The 15,877-nt window shown below is 45.8% G+C and overlaps 1 protein-coding gene and 1 pseudogene across 1 annotated transcript in view; both read left to right on the forward strand.

Moving 5' to 3' along the window:
* The first annotated feature begins 1,229 nt into the window (after positions 1 to 1,229).
* The window catches only part of PSTPIP2 (proline-serine-threonine phosphatase interacting protein 2), a 77,865-nt gene continuing 63,217 nt past the window's right edge, over positions 1,230 to 15,877 (forward strand). Inside the window, exon 1 of the mRNA XM_058692216.1 lies at positions 1,230 to 1,388. Coding sequence (XP_058548199.1) covers positions 1,356 to 1,388 — 33 coding nt within the window. The 5' untranslated portion in view covers positions 1,230 to 1,355. The remainder of the gene's footprint in view (positions 1,389 to 15,877) is intronic.
* On the forward strand, positions 14,210 to 15,367 carry LOC131490139 (26S proteasome regulatory subunit 4-like; annotated as a pseudogene).

Below are 15,877 nucleotides of genomic sequence, written 5' to 3' on the forward strand. Positions count from 1 at the left end.
TGGATGCATGGCCTTGCAGTGACCCAGAGCTGGAGGCAATCTTTTCATCTTTCTATTGTAGGTAACTCTGCTGGTGGAATTTCATTACAGTGGAACCCGGGTGGTATTACCATGCAGAACCTTTTAGCCGTCTTTCAAATCCTCCCAGAATTGCCCTTTCACTGTGTCTGGACAGAGGTAGAACCTGCTCGAGAGGCAAATGCTTGCCTTTCCAGACCTGTGGTTATAGGTGGTCATCAGCACTTGGTCTTGGTATCCTTGACCTTCATCTTCCCCTCCTTGAGCACCTACTCTTTGCCCAGGGTGGATTTGCTCCAGGAGTGACATCTCTCTTTGACCTTGGCCCTGTTTAGAAGTGTAGAACTCAAGCCAGTTCTTCACCTGTTTAATACCCTGGGATCTTGGGCAAGACTTTCAAGCCTCTCTGTCTGCCACAATTTTGGCTCAAGGCCTGTAGCATCATGCAAAGCATCACGCTTTGTTCCAAAGCGCCATATTACTACCAAGGAGAGATAGGTCTGACTTGTCCTGGGGTTATGGGGTGTCCTTAGGGAGGGAGAGTGCATGGAGAGGAAGGAGGCTCTGGGCTGCTGCTGGAGTGGGCTTACTGGAAAAGGGTCTTGGGTCTTGAGAATGAGGAGGAGGTTGGAGAGGAGCTAAGCTCTTGGAGGCATTGAAAGGGCCCCGCTAAGGGACAAAGAATCAAGGGCTGACAGTATCAATGACCTTTCTTGACTTTTAAACTAAAACCTGTCCAGGGGCTGATCTGTAGCGGGTGCATCTGGAATGTACTCAGGACTTCCTGAAGCGTTTGCACCTCACGTGACCGCTAGCATTGTCAGTCCTCGAGACCACACTCCGATCAGGTCCCCAAGACCTCTACCCAGCATCCTGCCGGGCCAAGATTTCTCCGGGAGAAATTCTATTGGGGGAGGAGGGTGTACGTCGGCGGGAAGGGAGCCGAATTCGGCAAGGCGGCGGGACCAGTTCCTTGCAATCCTTGAAGGCTTCCTGCATGAGGGGACAATTCCCGGCTCCCAGATTGCCGGCTGCGGGACGCGGCGGGGCTCTACCCGGGTGCGCGCGTGGGCGCTGAACACTAGTGACCGCGAGGCGGAGGAGGTGGCGGCGGCGGCGGCGGAGGCGGAGGAGGAGGAGGAGGAGGAGGAGGAGTGTGTCCTGGGCGGGTGCGGTCGGGCGTGGTTTAGGACCCGGGGCGGCCCCCCCCCCCCCCCCCCCCCCCGCGGCCCGGAGACTCTCCAGCTGGGCCGCCCCACCGCAGGCTGCCACCCTCCGGTCTCCCCGCGCCTGCCCGTCGCCCCGCTCCGCTCGGCCCCCTGCGACGCGCGCTGGCCATGACGGGCGCACTGTTCAAGGCGAACTTCTGGGTAAGTTCGGCGCCGCCTGGGGACCTGTCCCGCTGCCGTGTCCCCTCTCTGCCCGGCCCCCAGCCCGCCGGCGCCCTCGAGTCCCCCGGGTGGAGTCCTCCGCGCCCCTGCCTCCCGGGCCCCAGCGGCGCGGGGGCCCCCAGTCTCACAGCCGAGGATCCGGAGACCCCGGCGAGGAGCGGCGCGGCCGGGGAGAGCTGCCCGTGCCCTCGAGGCTGTGCCAGGCCTGGGTCTGGGGCGGACCTGGGTGAGCTTTGCGAGCGGACCGCTGCAGGACCACCCCCCCCCCCCCCCATCGTCTCCAGATTCGTCAGGGCCCAGTCGGCGCCCGCCCTTCCCCGCAGAGGCTTTGCCCTGTTCTCGGAGCCCCCTCCCCGGAGCCCCCTCCCCAGGTCTTTGCCCAGAGCTGCTGGCGGCGTCCAAGGGCTGCCTGTCCCCTTCCTCCGTCTGGTCCTCTTCCCTCAGTCCTGTCACTCCTCAGGGGCCCCTCAAGGGCCTGTAAGCCCTCTTTCAGAGGAACTGCCCTCATCCTTTTAGGCCAGCACACCTCCCGACTCCTTACTTCGGACCCTGCGTGCCTCCATTGCTACCCCCCCCCCCCTTCCTGAAGTTTTTGAAGTTCCCCTGCGGCACTGCCCCCCTGCAGGTCCCACAGCAGGTATTGTCACTGTGGGGGAAAAAAAGTAGGGCAGAGAGACTGCCTTCCCCCACCTCACAGTGTGACACCAGTTGTCATATCTCAGCCCAAATGTCACCTCCTCAGGGAGGCCTTTCCTGATTGTGCCCAACAGGCCCTATCACTAGTTCACATGTCACCATTCTGTTCCTTCGTAGCATTTGTCAGCCTGTGGTTTTGAACTGGGGAGACTGCAAGCGCATTGAGCCTCTTGGGGCAGCTACTGTGCAGTTTTCAGGGCCCGTGCCCCTTACACAGCTGATGCGGGGTGGGTGCTCAGCAAATAGTTGATGACTGAGTAAGTGCATCTGTATCGCCCAAGGGGCCTGAGACTGGGTGAGAGCCGCAGCCTCTGTCCTCACAGGGCTCCACGCCACCACCCCACCGATAAATACTTGCCGGAGTGGTTAGGGCCAGGGGCAGAAATGAGGTCTGGGTTGGGTAAACGTCAGCGGGGAAAGAACCCTCTGTTTATACCTTCCCCCCTCCTCTGGCCTTATACTTTCGGAAGGTATCTGAGATCCTGGGAGATAGTTTGCAAAGGTATCTTTCACCTCTAATTTTCTGTATACTTTGTGTCAAATAATAGAAACAATAATAGCTGACATTACTGTGCACCGTCTGTGACGAACACCTGTTCTAAATGCTTTACACACACTACTCATTTCAGCCTCACAACTACCCTGTGAGGTAGCTTGCTTACTATCTCATTTTACAGATGAGAAAACCGAGTGTCAGATTGTTAACCAACAATCCCAAGCTGCTAGAGCTGTTAAATAGTGGAGTAGGCCTCTGCACGGACCAAGGCTCTGTGAGTGCCTCAGTGAGGCTGGGGCCCAGCAAGATTGTCCCAGCACTGCTGTCTGCATGGATCCTTTGGTACTCCCAAAAGTAGATGGTGGGTCATCATTTGACCCTCTGTGTGAATATCTTTCTCCCCCTGCTCCAATCATGAGCTCCTGGAGGGTAGGTACTGGGTGTCACCATCAGCTGAGCCTTCGGCATTGAATGCTGCCTTACCTGTGAATGCTCAGGAATCAGGCAGACAGGATTGTTGGCTAGGTCTGGGGGCAAAGGAGCAGAAAGGAACCTGCTGGAGGCTTCGTGTGATGCCTCTACCCACTCAGGGCATAGAGGAGGCAAGGCTGTGGTTAGCACAGAGGGGAATAACTTTCATGTTTCGAGGACGAGAAGGTTGTGATCAGATACAGTAGAAAACTTTGGAAGCACAAGTGGGTATCAGTGACTGAATTTAATAAATATTTATGAAATACTTTTCCTGTATAAGGATTTCTAACTGAGGTGGCATTTGCAGAGTAAGGCCACCACCTTGGTTGGAAGGTATATTCCCATGAGGAATCAAGGTACGGAGAGCAGGCTTTGGCTTCAAGTTTGTGGAGGAGGAAGGGGCGGAGGTAAGAAGAGTCCAGCAGGGGCCACGGAAACAGGGCCAGGGGGTCTAGGGTGGAGACCATACGGAGGAGAAAGGAGGAGATGAGGGAGGAGTAGCAGGGGGAGGAAGAGGTCAAAGCCACAGGGCAAGGCAACCATTGAAGGTGAGCAGTAGGGGAAAGGGTAGGAGGGCTCAGAGGAGGCTCCATGTAATTCGAACAGGAGAATGAGATGCGGGCTCAGAGATAAGGAAGTCAGGAGGAGGAACTGGTTTGTGGGGAGAGAGGGAGGAGGAGGAGGAAGAGGCAGAGCCAATATTAACAATATTTAACCACAGGGGTGGCAATGGTGAGGACCAAGGCCAGCAGCATCCTGAAGTCCCCAACCCAGCCCTTGCCCCCACCCACCCCCCAGCACCATGCCAGGACTGGTGGGTATGGGGACGTGTTGGGAGGGGGAGGGTCCTGGAAAGGGGACAGATGTGTGAGGCAGCAGGGTTTGGAGCCATTTTGTTTCAGTAACCAGTGCAAACACGGCAGTGAGTGTTCTCTGGTGTCTGGTGGTCAACATGCTGACAATGGGCACCTGCAGGGTGCTGTGGTAGTAGACCGTTGGTTGGCATTCTGGGTTCGAGGAGCTGGTCTGGAGGAGATGGCCCTGGAGCCTTGCGAGCTGTCCAGGTGAGAGAATACAGAGAACAGCACGAAGTACAGAAAGGCATTGGTTACCAGTGGAGGCTCTGAGGCGGACTGGCCGGGTTTGAATATCCGTCGCGCCCCTTAGCAGCCATGTGCGACTTTAGGTGGCAGGTTACTTCAACCTCCCTCCTCCCGCCCCGCCACCAAGCCTCAGTTTTCCTTCCTCAGTCCCATAAAAATGAGATATTAGTAGTGTCTACCCCATCAGAGTTTGGTACCGAGATTAGCACAGTGCCTGGTGAGTACCTGTGATTGTCAGCTGTTACTACTATCAGCACAGAGGTGACAATTGATAAGTTGTCAGTCACTCGAGGAGAACAGTTGACAGTTGACAGTTGACAGGAGACAGTTGACAGTCACTCGAGGAGAAAGAATGAAAAGACAGGAAGTTCCCAAGGAAGCACTCTTGAAGAATACCTTTGTTTAGGCAGGAGAGGAGAAAGGACAGGGAAATAAAGACAGGGATGTAGGGACACAACCAGGAAAGGGCTGTCACACGCCCAAGAGAGAAATGTTCCATAGAAGTGGAAAGGCCTGTGGTCAAATTAAGTAGGTGTTCCAGAAAAGGTATGAGTCAGTACATACTTTGTATGTAATCTTCCTCAAATGACCCATGGAAATACTTTCCATGGATCTGTTTGAAAGAGAGTACTCAGTGTTCTTTACTAATTTTTCAAAACATTTTTTTAAGTTAATTTATTTGGAGAAAGAGGGAATGTGGGCAGGAAGGAGCAGAGAGAGGGAGAGACAGCAGTCAGAGCTTAACCGGCTGAGCCACCCAGGCGCCCCTACTCGGTGCTCTTTAAAAATGGGACGGTCCCAAGGGGCCCTGGGTGGCTCAGTCGGTTGAGTGCTGACTTAGGCTCAGGTCATAATCTCACGGTTAGCGAGTTTGAGCCCCACATCAGGTTTGCTGCTGTCAGCACAGAGCCTGCTTCTGATCCTCTGTCCCCGTCTCTCTGCTGCCTCTCCCTCACTTGCATATGCTCTCTCTCTCAAAAATAAATAAAACACTAAAAAAAATAAATAAGGTCCCCAACTGAGTTTTCCCGATGTGAACCACCCAGGGGTGTTGTTTCTTTCCCACTCTTCCCTGTGCGTACCTGGTCTGTGGCTGTGTGGTTAAGCAGTGCTGTGTAATTTATCACGTTAATGTAAATACTACCTTGTCAGAATAAGAGTGACCATGGATGTGGATCCCAGAACTCCAGGAAAGCAGCTAGGACACAGTAGAAGAAAAATCCCAGTCTTTGACACGATCAGACAGTGTCTTCCAGATGTGGACAGGCACATGTGATATAGAACCTGTTCCAGCAGAGGTAGAAGTCCTCCCACCCTAGGAGATTCTCATGCTCCTCACTTGGGTGTGAGGCCCAACCTACCTCTGTACATTGTCTAGATCCTTATTTTGACCAGGGCTTTCTGCTTCTCAAAGCTCTTGGTCTAGATCAGCTTCCTAGTCTCTGTCCCAGCCCTCCTCTGTGACCTCCTGCACCCACAGTAGGTGGGGGCTCTCTGTTCTGCCTGCAGAGTGACCAGGGGAAGTCTTGGGGCTGTTTGAATTTGCTCATTGTCTTACTGTGGACCCAGGGCTGTCCCTCTGCTCCAGATCTTTGGCCAGTGTGGAATCTCGTCATTCTGGGGCCTTACTGGAACGTGGGCAGGTGCCATATTGGGCTTTGCTCAGTGACTTTTCTCTGTACAGTGAACTACATCACTATGGGAAGCTGTTTTATTATTTTTTTTTTATTAAAACTATTTTTTTTCAAGGTTTATTTACTTTTGAGAGAGGGAGAGACCGAGCATGAGCAGGGGAGGGGCAGAGAGAGAGGGAGACACAGAATCTGAAGCAGGCTCCAGGCTCTGAGCTGTCAGCACAGAGCCTGATGCAGGGCTTGAATTCACAGACTATGAGATCATGACCTGAGCCAAAGTCGGACGCCCAACCGGCTGAGCCACCCAGGCACCCCCTTTTTTTTCCTTAAATAAGCAGAAAAACCAGATTATCACATAGACCCTTCATGTGGACTCCATTTGCTAGTTTCTACAATGTTCAGGGTGCTGCTTTACGTCTTTAATACTCTCTCTTGGGAACCTGTCCCTAGAAACATACCACAGGGCTATTTTGTATTGTTTTGCCTAGTGGCAAAAGGCAAGTTAAAGTTATTGACAATTACCCTTCTAGAATTCATTCTTCTTAGAGCAGCCAGTGGGATCTATCTTTAAAATAATTATCAAAATCCTTTTTTCTTGTTTTATCTTCTTAAAAAAATTAAAATTTTTTTTAATGTTTATTTATTTTTGACACACCCAGAGAGAGAGGGAGAGAGAGAGAGAGAGAGAGAGAGAGCGAGCGCGCATGAGCGGGGGAGGGGCAGAGAGAGGGGGAGGCACAGAATCCGAAGCAGGCTCCAGCCTCTGAGCTGTCAGGACAGAGCCCAATGTGGGGCTCGAACTCACAGACCGCGAGATCATGACCTGAGCTGAAGTCGGATGCTCCACCAACTGAGCCACCCAGGAGCCCCTATCTTCTTAAAAATTTAATGAGAGACATGGGACCTCTCTTTAAGGAAAATAAAAAATTACAGCTTTTCTCAACATCATTGTGCAGAAACTTGTTACCACTTTACAAAATAATGTATTTATACAGCTTTTTCTTGACAGAGCAGCTTTAAAATTATCTATTGACTTACCACTCTAATCAAGGATTTAGCCTTCTTATGTCATCACCTCTATTTCCCTGTAAAATTATAACACTAATTTTAACTTTTTATTTAGAAACAAATTTTTAAGTGTATTTATTTTGAGAGTGGGAGAGGGGCACAGAGAGAAGGAAAGAGAGAATCCCACCCAGGCGCCCCTGGAAACAATTTTAAATTTTTTTTTTTTCAACGTTTTTTATTTATTTTTGGGACAGAGAGAGACATAGCATGAACGGGGGAGGGGCAGAGAGAGAGGGAGACACAGAATCGGAAACAGGCTCCAGGCTCTGAGCCATCAGCCCAGAGCCTGACGCGGGGCTCGAACTCACGGACTGCGAGATCGTGACCTGGCTGAAGTCGGACGCTTAACCGACTGCGCCACCCAGGCGCCCCTGGAAACAATTTTAAAGTTACAGAAATCTCGAGAGTATGAAGAATTCACATATACTCTTCACTCAGATTCTCCAGTCTTTTTAATTTTTTTGTTTTTTTAAAATGTATTTATTTTTGACAGAGAGAACGCATGTGTGAGCAAGAGAGGGGAAGAGGAAGAGAGAGAGAGAGAGAGAGAGAGAGAGAGAGGTGGGGGTGGGGGGAGAGAATCCCAAGCAGGCTTCATGCTCAGTGCAGAGCCCAAAGCAGGACTCAGTCCCACGACCCTGGGATCATGACCTGAGCCCAAATCAAAAGTCAGATGCTCAACTGACTAGCCACCCAGGCACTCCAGATTCTCCAGTTTTAAACCCCATCTGCTTTGTCTCTCTTTCTTTCTCTTAATAGATATATATTTTTTCTCCTGAACCACTGAAAATAAATATCACTGTTTTGAAATCAATAATCACTATTTAGGTTGTCAGCATAAAAAGATTGTTTACTTAAAAATAAATTGTATACTATGATTACATCTCCATTCATGCTTTTCCTGGACTTTTTGTTTTGTTTTGTTTTTTGTTTGCATTATTCAACTTTATCAGAGACTTTTTTTTTAATGCTCAAGCATATCAGGGGTTTTGTTTGTTTTATTTTTTATTAAAAATTTTTTTTTCTACAAATAAGCAAGTTTTTTCACAGATCAGACTTACATAGTGAACGCAGAGTTCAGAGGTTGGTCTATCAGATACCCATTATGCAAAGGCCTAAAAATATAACACTTGTATAGATAAGTACATATAGTTAAAATGTATTCTAAAGTGGGTCTCCTGGGTGGCTCAGTCAGTTAGGCATCCAACTCTTGATTTCGGATCAGGTCATGAGCTCACAGTTGGTAAGTAGGTTTGAGTCCCGCATTGTGCTCTACTCTGACAGTGAAGAGCCTGCTTGGGATTCTTTGTCTCCTTCTCTTTCTGCCCCTCCCCATCCAAGAATAAATAAATAAACATTAAAAAATGTATTCTAAAGGAAAAAAGATTTGGTGTATTCAAAACTTGGTATAAATGTGTATGATGTGTGCTAATTTATGGATTTTTTCTGGTGAAATATCTATAGATTTCATCAGCTAGTCAAAGCAAAATAATGATTATATCTAAAATCTAGAATAACCACTATCTGTATGACTACTTGATAATTTTGTACTTACTTTTTGTATTTATCATTTACTACTTCCTAAATGTAATCAGAATGTCCAGTTTTTATTTTATAGTTTATTATTTTATTTTTACTTTAGGGAGAGAGAAAGAGTGTGAGTGGGGGAGAGGAAGAGAGAGAGAATCTTAAGCAGGTTCCATGCTCAGTGTGGAGCCCAATGCCGGGGTCTATCATGGGATCATGACCTGAGCTGAAATCAAGAGTCGGACGCTCAGCTGACTGAGCCACCCAGGTGGCCCCAGAATGTTAAGCTTTATACATATTTTATTACAGAATAAATATCATCTACATTTCAGTATTAATGAAAACCTCATCCTGAGTAGAAGTGGCTGACATTGTTTTTTCTTTATCTGCGCTACAAATCTCCTATTTTAACAAAAAGGAGATTTCAATAAGAGGAGTTGTTGGTTAGCTTTATAGTTGCATTTTTTTAATGTTAATTTGTTTTGGAGAGAGAGAGAGAGCAAGGGAAGGCAGAGAGAGAGGGAGACACAAAATCGGAAGTAGGCTCCAGGCTCTGAGCTGACAGCACAGCGCCTGACATGAGACTCAAACTCACAAACTCTGAGATCATGACCTGAGCCAAAGTCGGACGCTTAACCTACTAAGCCACCCAGGCTTAGTTGTAATTTTTTAAAATTTGAAACTATTAAAGGGGCACCTGGGTGGCTCAATTGGTTAAGTGTCTGACTCTTGACCTTAGCTCAGGTCTTGATCTCAGGGTCATGAGTTCAAGCCTTATGTTGGGTTCCATGCTAGGCAGGGAGCCTACTTTATCAATCAATCAGTCAATCAATCAATCAAACCATTAAAAATTTCTAATTAAATAAACAAGGATGCTTTAAGTTAATTAAGTACTTAATTAATTTTAAATGTTTATTTATTTTGGGAGGGGTGGAGGGGCAGAAAGAGGGAGAGAGAGAATCCTAAGCAGGCTCCATACTCAGCATGGAGTCCATGCTGGGCTGTATCTCATGACCATGAGATCATGACCTGAGCAGATATTAAAAGTCGGGTGCTTAACTGACTGTGCCACCCAAGCACCCCTAAAATCATATATTGTGAAAATCCATGAAGATAGCAGAACCATACAGCTCACTCTAGAAAAGTCAGGCAATATAACACATGGTATTTTCAATACCAGTCTTACAGCCTCTCAAAACAAGGGCTTCGTCACCTGTCTCAGAGTCGTGGGGTTCCTATTTCCCAAATAACACATGTGTGAGCTAAGTAGGAAAATCAGACTTCTCAAAGATATAGTAGACTGGTGGCTTATTTGTTTAAACCTACTGTCTGAAATCGGCTGTTTGCATTTTGGGCTGAAGGTTAGCCAAGGGTCAATAGGAGATTTTGACATATCTAATAGATGTTTGTTCTTCATGAGAATAGAAAAGCTTTTCTCCAGTGGACCCTAATGCCCCTGTCTTAAATTCTTTGTACTATTTGTATGTTCAGGGAGGCTCAGAGCAGCACAGGGCAATCTTAAGCCCCAGTGCACGATCCATAACATTCATTATTCTCTGTCTTTGGAAACTATTATATAACCTTAAAAGTCACTGTTCAAATATGGCTGTTTCATTAGCATTGACCAGGTCACACTGGATTGCATTTGTGGATTAGAAACCGGCTTCTTCTTTTTTTTTTTTTTAAGTTTATTTGTTTGTTTTGAGAGAAAAAGAGAGAGAGAGAGAAAGAGAGAGAGAAAATCCCAAGCAGGCTCCGCGCCCCTAGTGTGGAGCCCCGTGAGGGGCTTGAACTCATGAACTGTGAGATCATGACCTGAGTTGAAATCAAGAGTTAGTCGCTCAACTGACTGAGCCACCCAGGCACCCTGAAGACTTCTTTTTTAAACAGAAATGATCACAGGTAACTATTTTTGAAAGTTGAACAGAAGAGTATTCTTAGATATTAAATACCCACTATTCTTAAAAAAAAACAATGCTGTGATGATCTTAAATATTTTTTTCACAGATGACTATTCATTTTTTACACATATTATTGTTTATGGCCGTGGATTACAGTTTCAAGTACTTTTATAAACCTCCAAGAATGACACTAAAATTCCCACCTGCCTCAATGACATAACCGTTTTCACAACTATATTTTAGCAGAGAAAGAGAAAAAAAATAAGGAACAAGAAAAGTTGTAAGGGCAGCGGAAAGCTGACTCCTGCCTCACACCCACAAAATTCACACTTTGAACCACAGCCACACAAAACTACTTGCTATACCCCAAGGTGGGTGGGGCAGTGTTCCCTTGGCCCTGTCCCCAGGCTTTTGCATTGACTTCTGCTCCTGCTTCTAGGTCTTGGTTAAGAGAGTTTCTGAAAGCCCGTTGTATTTCTTTTCTTTCTTTTAATTTTATTTATTTAAATAATCTCTAAACCCAACGTGGGGCTTGAACTCATGACCCAAAGATCAAGAGTCAGGTGCTCTTCCAGCTGAGGCAGCCAGGCGCTCCAGCCTACTGCATATTTCTAACAGTACTTATCACTCAGTATTTAGTCACCACTTTCTTTGCCTGTCTTCTTTACAAGGCTATTGTCGCCTTTTGTCTCATTTACCTCTATGTCCTTAGAGCTTGACACAGTTCTGAGAACAGAGTATATGCTCAATAAATGTTTAACATGTGAAGAAGAAGTGAACACGGAAATCTAACCTACTTGATTCAAAAAAAAAAAAAAAAGAGGCATCCACTGCTCTTCGCCCCTACACACACTTACATATATGTAATATTCAGGGCCATGCAACTGAATTCCATATTTAACTAGTTCCCTTTTCATTTTTTTAGTCTGATAGTATGTATATTTTTTATTGTGGCAAAATACCTATCACTTAAAATTTACCATCTTAATCATTTTAGTGAACATCTTAGTTCAGTGGTGTTAAATATGTTCATCGTGTTGTGCAATCATCACCGCCATCCATCTCCAGAACTCTTTTCGCTCTGTGGAACTGAAAGCCTATATCCATCAAACAATAACTCCCCATTCTCTCTTACCCCAGCCCCTGGCAACTATCACATTTCTGTCTCTATGATTTTGACTGTTCTAAGTGCCTCATATAAATGGAATCATACAGGATTCGTCTTTTTATGACTGGCTTATTTCGCTTAGCATAATGTCCTCAAAGTTTCTCCATGTTGTGACCTGTGTCAGAATTTCCTAACTATATTATATTATTATATTATATTATATTATATTATATTATGTTATGTTATGTTATGTTATGTTATGTTATGTTATGTTATGTTATGTTATATTATATTATATTATATTATATTATATTATATTATCTTAATTTCCTAACATAGTAATACATGTTAACTTACATTCCATTGCGTGTGTATAGCACATGTTGCTTATCTGTTCACCTGTAGATGGACACTTGGGTCACTTCCACATTTCAGCTATTGTGAATAATGCTGCTATGAACACGAGTGTACGAATATGTCTTCAGGACCCTGCTTTCAGTTCTTTTGGGTATGTGCTCAGAGGTTTAGTTGCTAGATCATATGGTAACTCTATTTTTAATTTTTTGAAGAACTGCCATATGTTTGCAACAGCAGCTGCACCATTTTACATTCCCACCAGCAGTGTGGAAGGGTTCCGGTTTTCCCACGTCATCATCAACACTTTGTTGTTTTCTGTTTTTTTTTGCTAGTAGCCATCCTAAAGGTATGAGGCGATACTGTAGTTTCATTTTGCAATTTCCTAATGGTTAGTGATGTGGAGCATCTTTTCATGGGCTTGTTGGCCATTCGTATATCTTTGGAGAAATGTCTATTTAAGTCCTTTGCCCACTTTTGAATCAGGTTGTTTGGTTATCTTTTGTTGTTGTTATCAGTATATTTTCTGGATATTAACCTTTTTATTTTTATCAGATATGTAAGTTGCAAATATTTTCTCCCATTCTGCGGGTTGCCTTTTTACTCTGTTGTTAGTGTCTTTTGCTGCACAAAATTTTAAAATATTCATGAAGTCCAATTTGTTTTTTCTTTTGTTACCTGTGCCTTTGGTGTCCTATCTAAGAAGTCATTGCCAAATCCAGTGTCATGAAGTTTTTGCCCTATGTTTTCTTTTAAGAATTTTATTGTTTTAGGTCTTACATTTAGGTCCTTAATCCATATTGAGTTAATTTTTTTGTATTTGGTATTAAGTAGGTGTCCAACTTCATTTTTTTGCATGTGGGTATCCAGTTTTCCCAGTACCGTTTGTTGAAAAGACCATCCTTTTCCCATTGAATGGTCTTGGCCCCCTTGTCAAATGTCATTTGACCATGTATGAACAGCTTTATTTCTGTTCTATTCTGTGGGCCTGTCTTAATGCCAGGACCACACTGTTTTGGCTACTGTGGCTTTGTAGTAAGTTTTGAATTCAAGAAGTGTTGAGTCCTTCAGTTTTGTTCTTCCTTTTCAAGATTGTTTTAGCTATTCAGGGTCCTTTGAGATTCCATATGGATTTTAAGATGGGCTTAGAATTTCTATTTCTGCAAATTAAAATCAGAGACTCTTTTTAAAAAATTCTCCAGCATACTAGGTATTTTTTAAAAGTCCTCTATACCTCCATCCTCCTCTGGAGACCCCCTTTTTGGAGCCCTCTGTCCTCTGTCCCAGTCAGGCCTGCTGCACAACTGTCCTCCTGGGCTTTCCTTCAGTGCTTTCTTGAGTTGGAGCCACTGTTTTCCAGATCCTATGTCACTTAGAGAGCTCTCAAAACATAAATGAGTTCATATCCTTCCCCTGCTTGAATTCTTCCAGTGGCTTCTTGTGGTACTCAGAGTCTAAAAGTCTGACCATGGCCTACACAGGTCTGCCAGCCCCAGACTAGCCTGCCCCTCTGCGCGTATCACTTACCTTCTCTTGCTCACCTACTCTACTGTGGCACTTCTAGGTCAGTTACCGAATGATGAATTATTGTTTCTGACTAGCCAATTTGCTTGCCCCACCTGCCTGTTCCTATGGCATCCTGTGCCCATAAGACAATCCATAATACTGTAACTACCTCTTTAATGTCTGATTCCCATGACCATAAGCTCCATGTGATGTGTCTGACTTGTTCAGAACCATATTCCCCCACATCTAACATGGTGCCTGGCTTGTAGCAGACACTCAGCAAATGAGCTGACACTCATCCAAGCCGATGCTCTGTCTTCACATTCCCTTTGGTGAGAAGTGTTATTCTAGGCTTCTAAAGAGCCTGTCCTACTATGACTGGAGGGGTCATCTTGTGCTTGGGAGAATGCTGTTGTCAAGGATGGGCTCTGGCTGTACTGGACACCTTATGCCCAAGGAAGGGCACAGAGCAAGGTCCACACACTAAGTGCTGACCACATGGTGAGAGACCCTGTGACCAATAGAGAAAACACAACACTGGTTAGAGAGAGGAGCATTCTGGTTCGAGCGACCAAAGCAAGATGGGTCAAAGTCAGAGTGGTAAGCATGGCCCTGGAGGTGACAAGAAAAATGACAAGGAAAAGAAAAATACAAACCTCCCGTACCGACTAGAGTGAGGAAAAAGAAGAAGAAAACAAAGGGACCAGTTGCTGCCAGTGAGCTGCCACTGGTGACATGTCACACTCAGTGCCAGTTAAAATTACTGAAGTTATGGGGCGCCTGGGTGGCTCAGTCGGTTAAGTGTCCGACTTCGGCTCAGGTCACGATCTCGCGGTCCATGAGTTTGAGCCCCGCGTCGGGCTCTGTGCTGACTGCTCAGAGCCTGGAGCCTGTTTCAGATTCTATGTCTCCCTCTCTCTGACCCTCCCCTGTTCATGCTCTGTCCCTCCCTATCTCAAAAATTAAAAAATAAACGTTAAAAAAAATTTTTTTAAAAATTACTGAAGTTAAGATTAAAGACTCTCTTCTCATGGAGGATGAATTCATTAGAAATCAGGAACAAATGAAGACTTTAGAAGAAAAGCAAGAGGAGGAAAGATCAAAGGTGGATGGCTGGAGGGACCCCAACGTTGGTAGGAACGTTGGAAGACATCACTGTATCTACATCTGTGGGCTCAGAACGCTGTGTCAGTATTCTTTCCTTGGTGGACAAGGATCTGCTGGAACCAGGCTGCACGGCCCTGCTCAACCACAAGGTACATGCTGTCATAGGGGTGGCTCATGGATGACACGGATCCCTTGGTCACAGTGATGAAGGTGGAAAAGGCCCCCCAGGAAACCTATGCTGTTATCAGGGGTTGGACAACCAAATCCAGGAAATTAAGGTATCTGTGGAGCTTCCTCTCACACATCCTGAATATTATGAAGAGATGGATATAAAGCCCCCAAAGGGGGTCATTCTCTATGGTCCGCCTGGCACAGGTAAAACCTTATTAGCCAAAGCAGTAGCAAACCAAACCTCAGCCACTTTCTTAATAGTGGTTGACTCTGAACTTAATCAGAAGTACCTAGGTGATGGGCCCAAACTCGTTCAGGAATTGTTTCTAGCTGTGGAAGAACATGCACCATCCATGGTGTTTATTGATGAAATCGTTGCCATTGGAACAAAAAGATATGACTCAAGTTCTGGTAGTGAGAGAGAAATTCAACGAACAATGTTGGAACTGTTGAACCAGTTGGATGGATTTGAATCAAGAGGTGATGTAAAAGTTACCATGGCCACATACTGAATAGAAACTTTGGATCCAGCGCTTATCAGACCAGGCCACATTGATGGGAAAATTGAGTTCCCCTGCCTGATGAAAAGACTAGGAAGTGCATCTTTCAGATCCACACAAGCAGGATGATGCCAGACTTTGATCATGGCTAAAGATGACCTCTCTGGGGCCGACATTAAGGCAATCAGTAGAGAAGCTGGTGTGATGGCCTTGAGAGAACAGAGAATGAAAGTAACAAATGAAGACTTCAAAAAGTCTAAAGAAAATGTTCTTCATAAAAAACAAGAAGGCACCCCTGCAAGGGCTCTACCTGTAGCGACCACATTTGCCTTCAAGGAAATGATCGGGAGTGTCCCGACTCCTCGAAGGATGAGGCAGGGGAAGGTACCCAGAGGAACCCATGTTCCAGTTGATCTTTCTTAACAAAACCTCCTGTGTACATTTTTGAGGGTGATGTGGGTATAGGATGCCCACCAGGCTGCTTTCATCTGTTGGCCATGTGCAGTGCTCTGCCCCCAATAAAGCGAGCTCCTTCTCAGGTAAAAAAAAACAAAACAAAAGAGAGAGAGAGCGAGAGCGCATTCTTCCCTAGTCATCACACCATCTCAGGCAATTCAGCTTAACAACTATCTGTGAAGTCCTGAGCAGCAGCCTTGTGGTAGCTGCTGTGGGTCACAGAGTGACATGAGACACCTCACCTTCTAGAGACTGTTACCTATTCAGTGAGTTCAGTCTCCTGTGCCATTTAAAGACAACAGTTTTTTAATATTAACATAATAAAATTAAGGACATTAAAAATGTATTGTTGGGGCGCCTGGGTGGCTCA

The sequence above is a fragment of the Neofelis nebulosa genome, chromosome 11 (assembly GCF_028018385.1).
Source record: "Neofelis nebulosa isolate mNeoNeb1 chromosome 11, mNeoNeb1.pri, whole genome shotgun sequence".
Classification (NCBI taxonomy): Eukaryota; Metazoa; Chordata; class Mammalia; order Carnivora; family Felidae; genus Neofelis; species Neofelis nebulosa.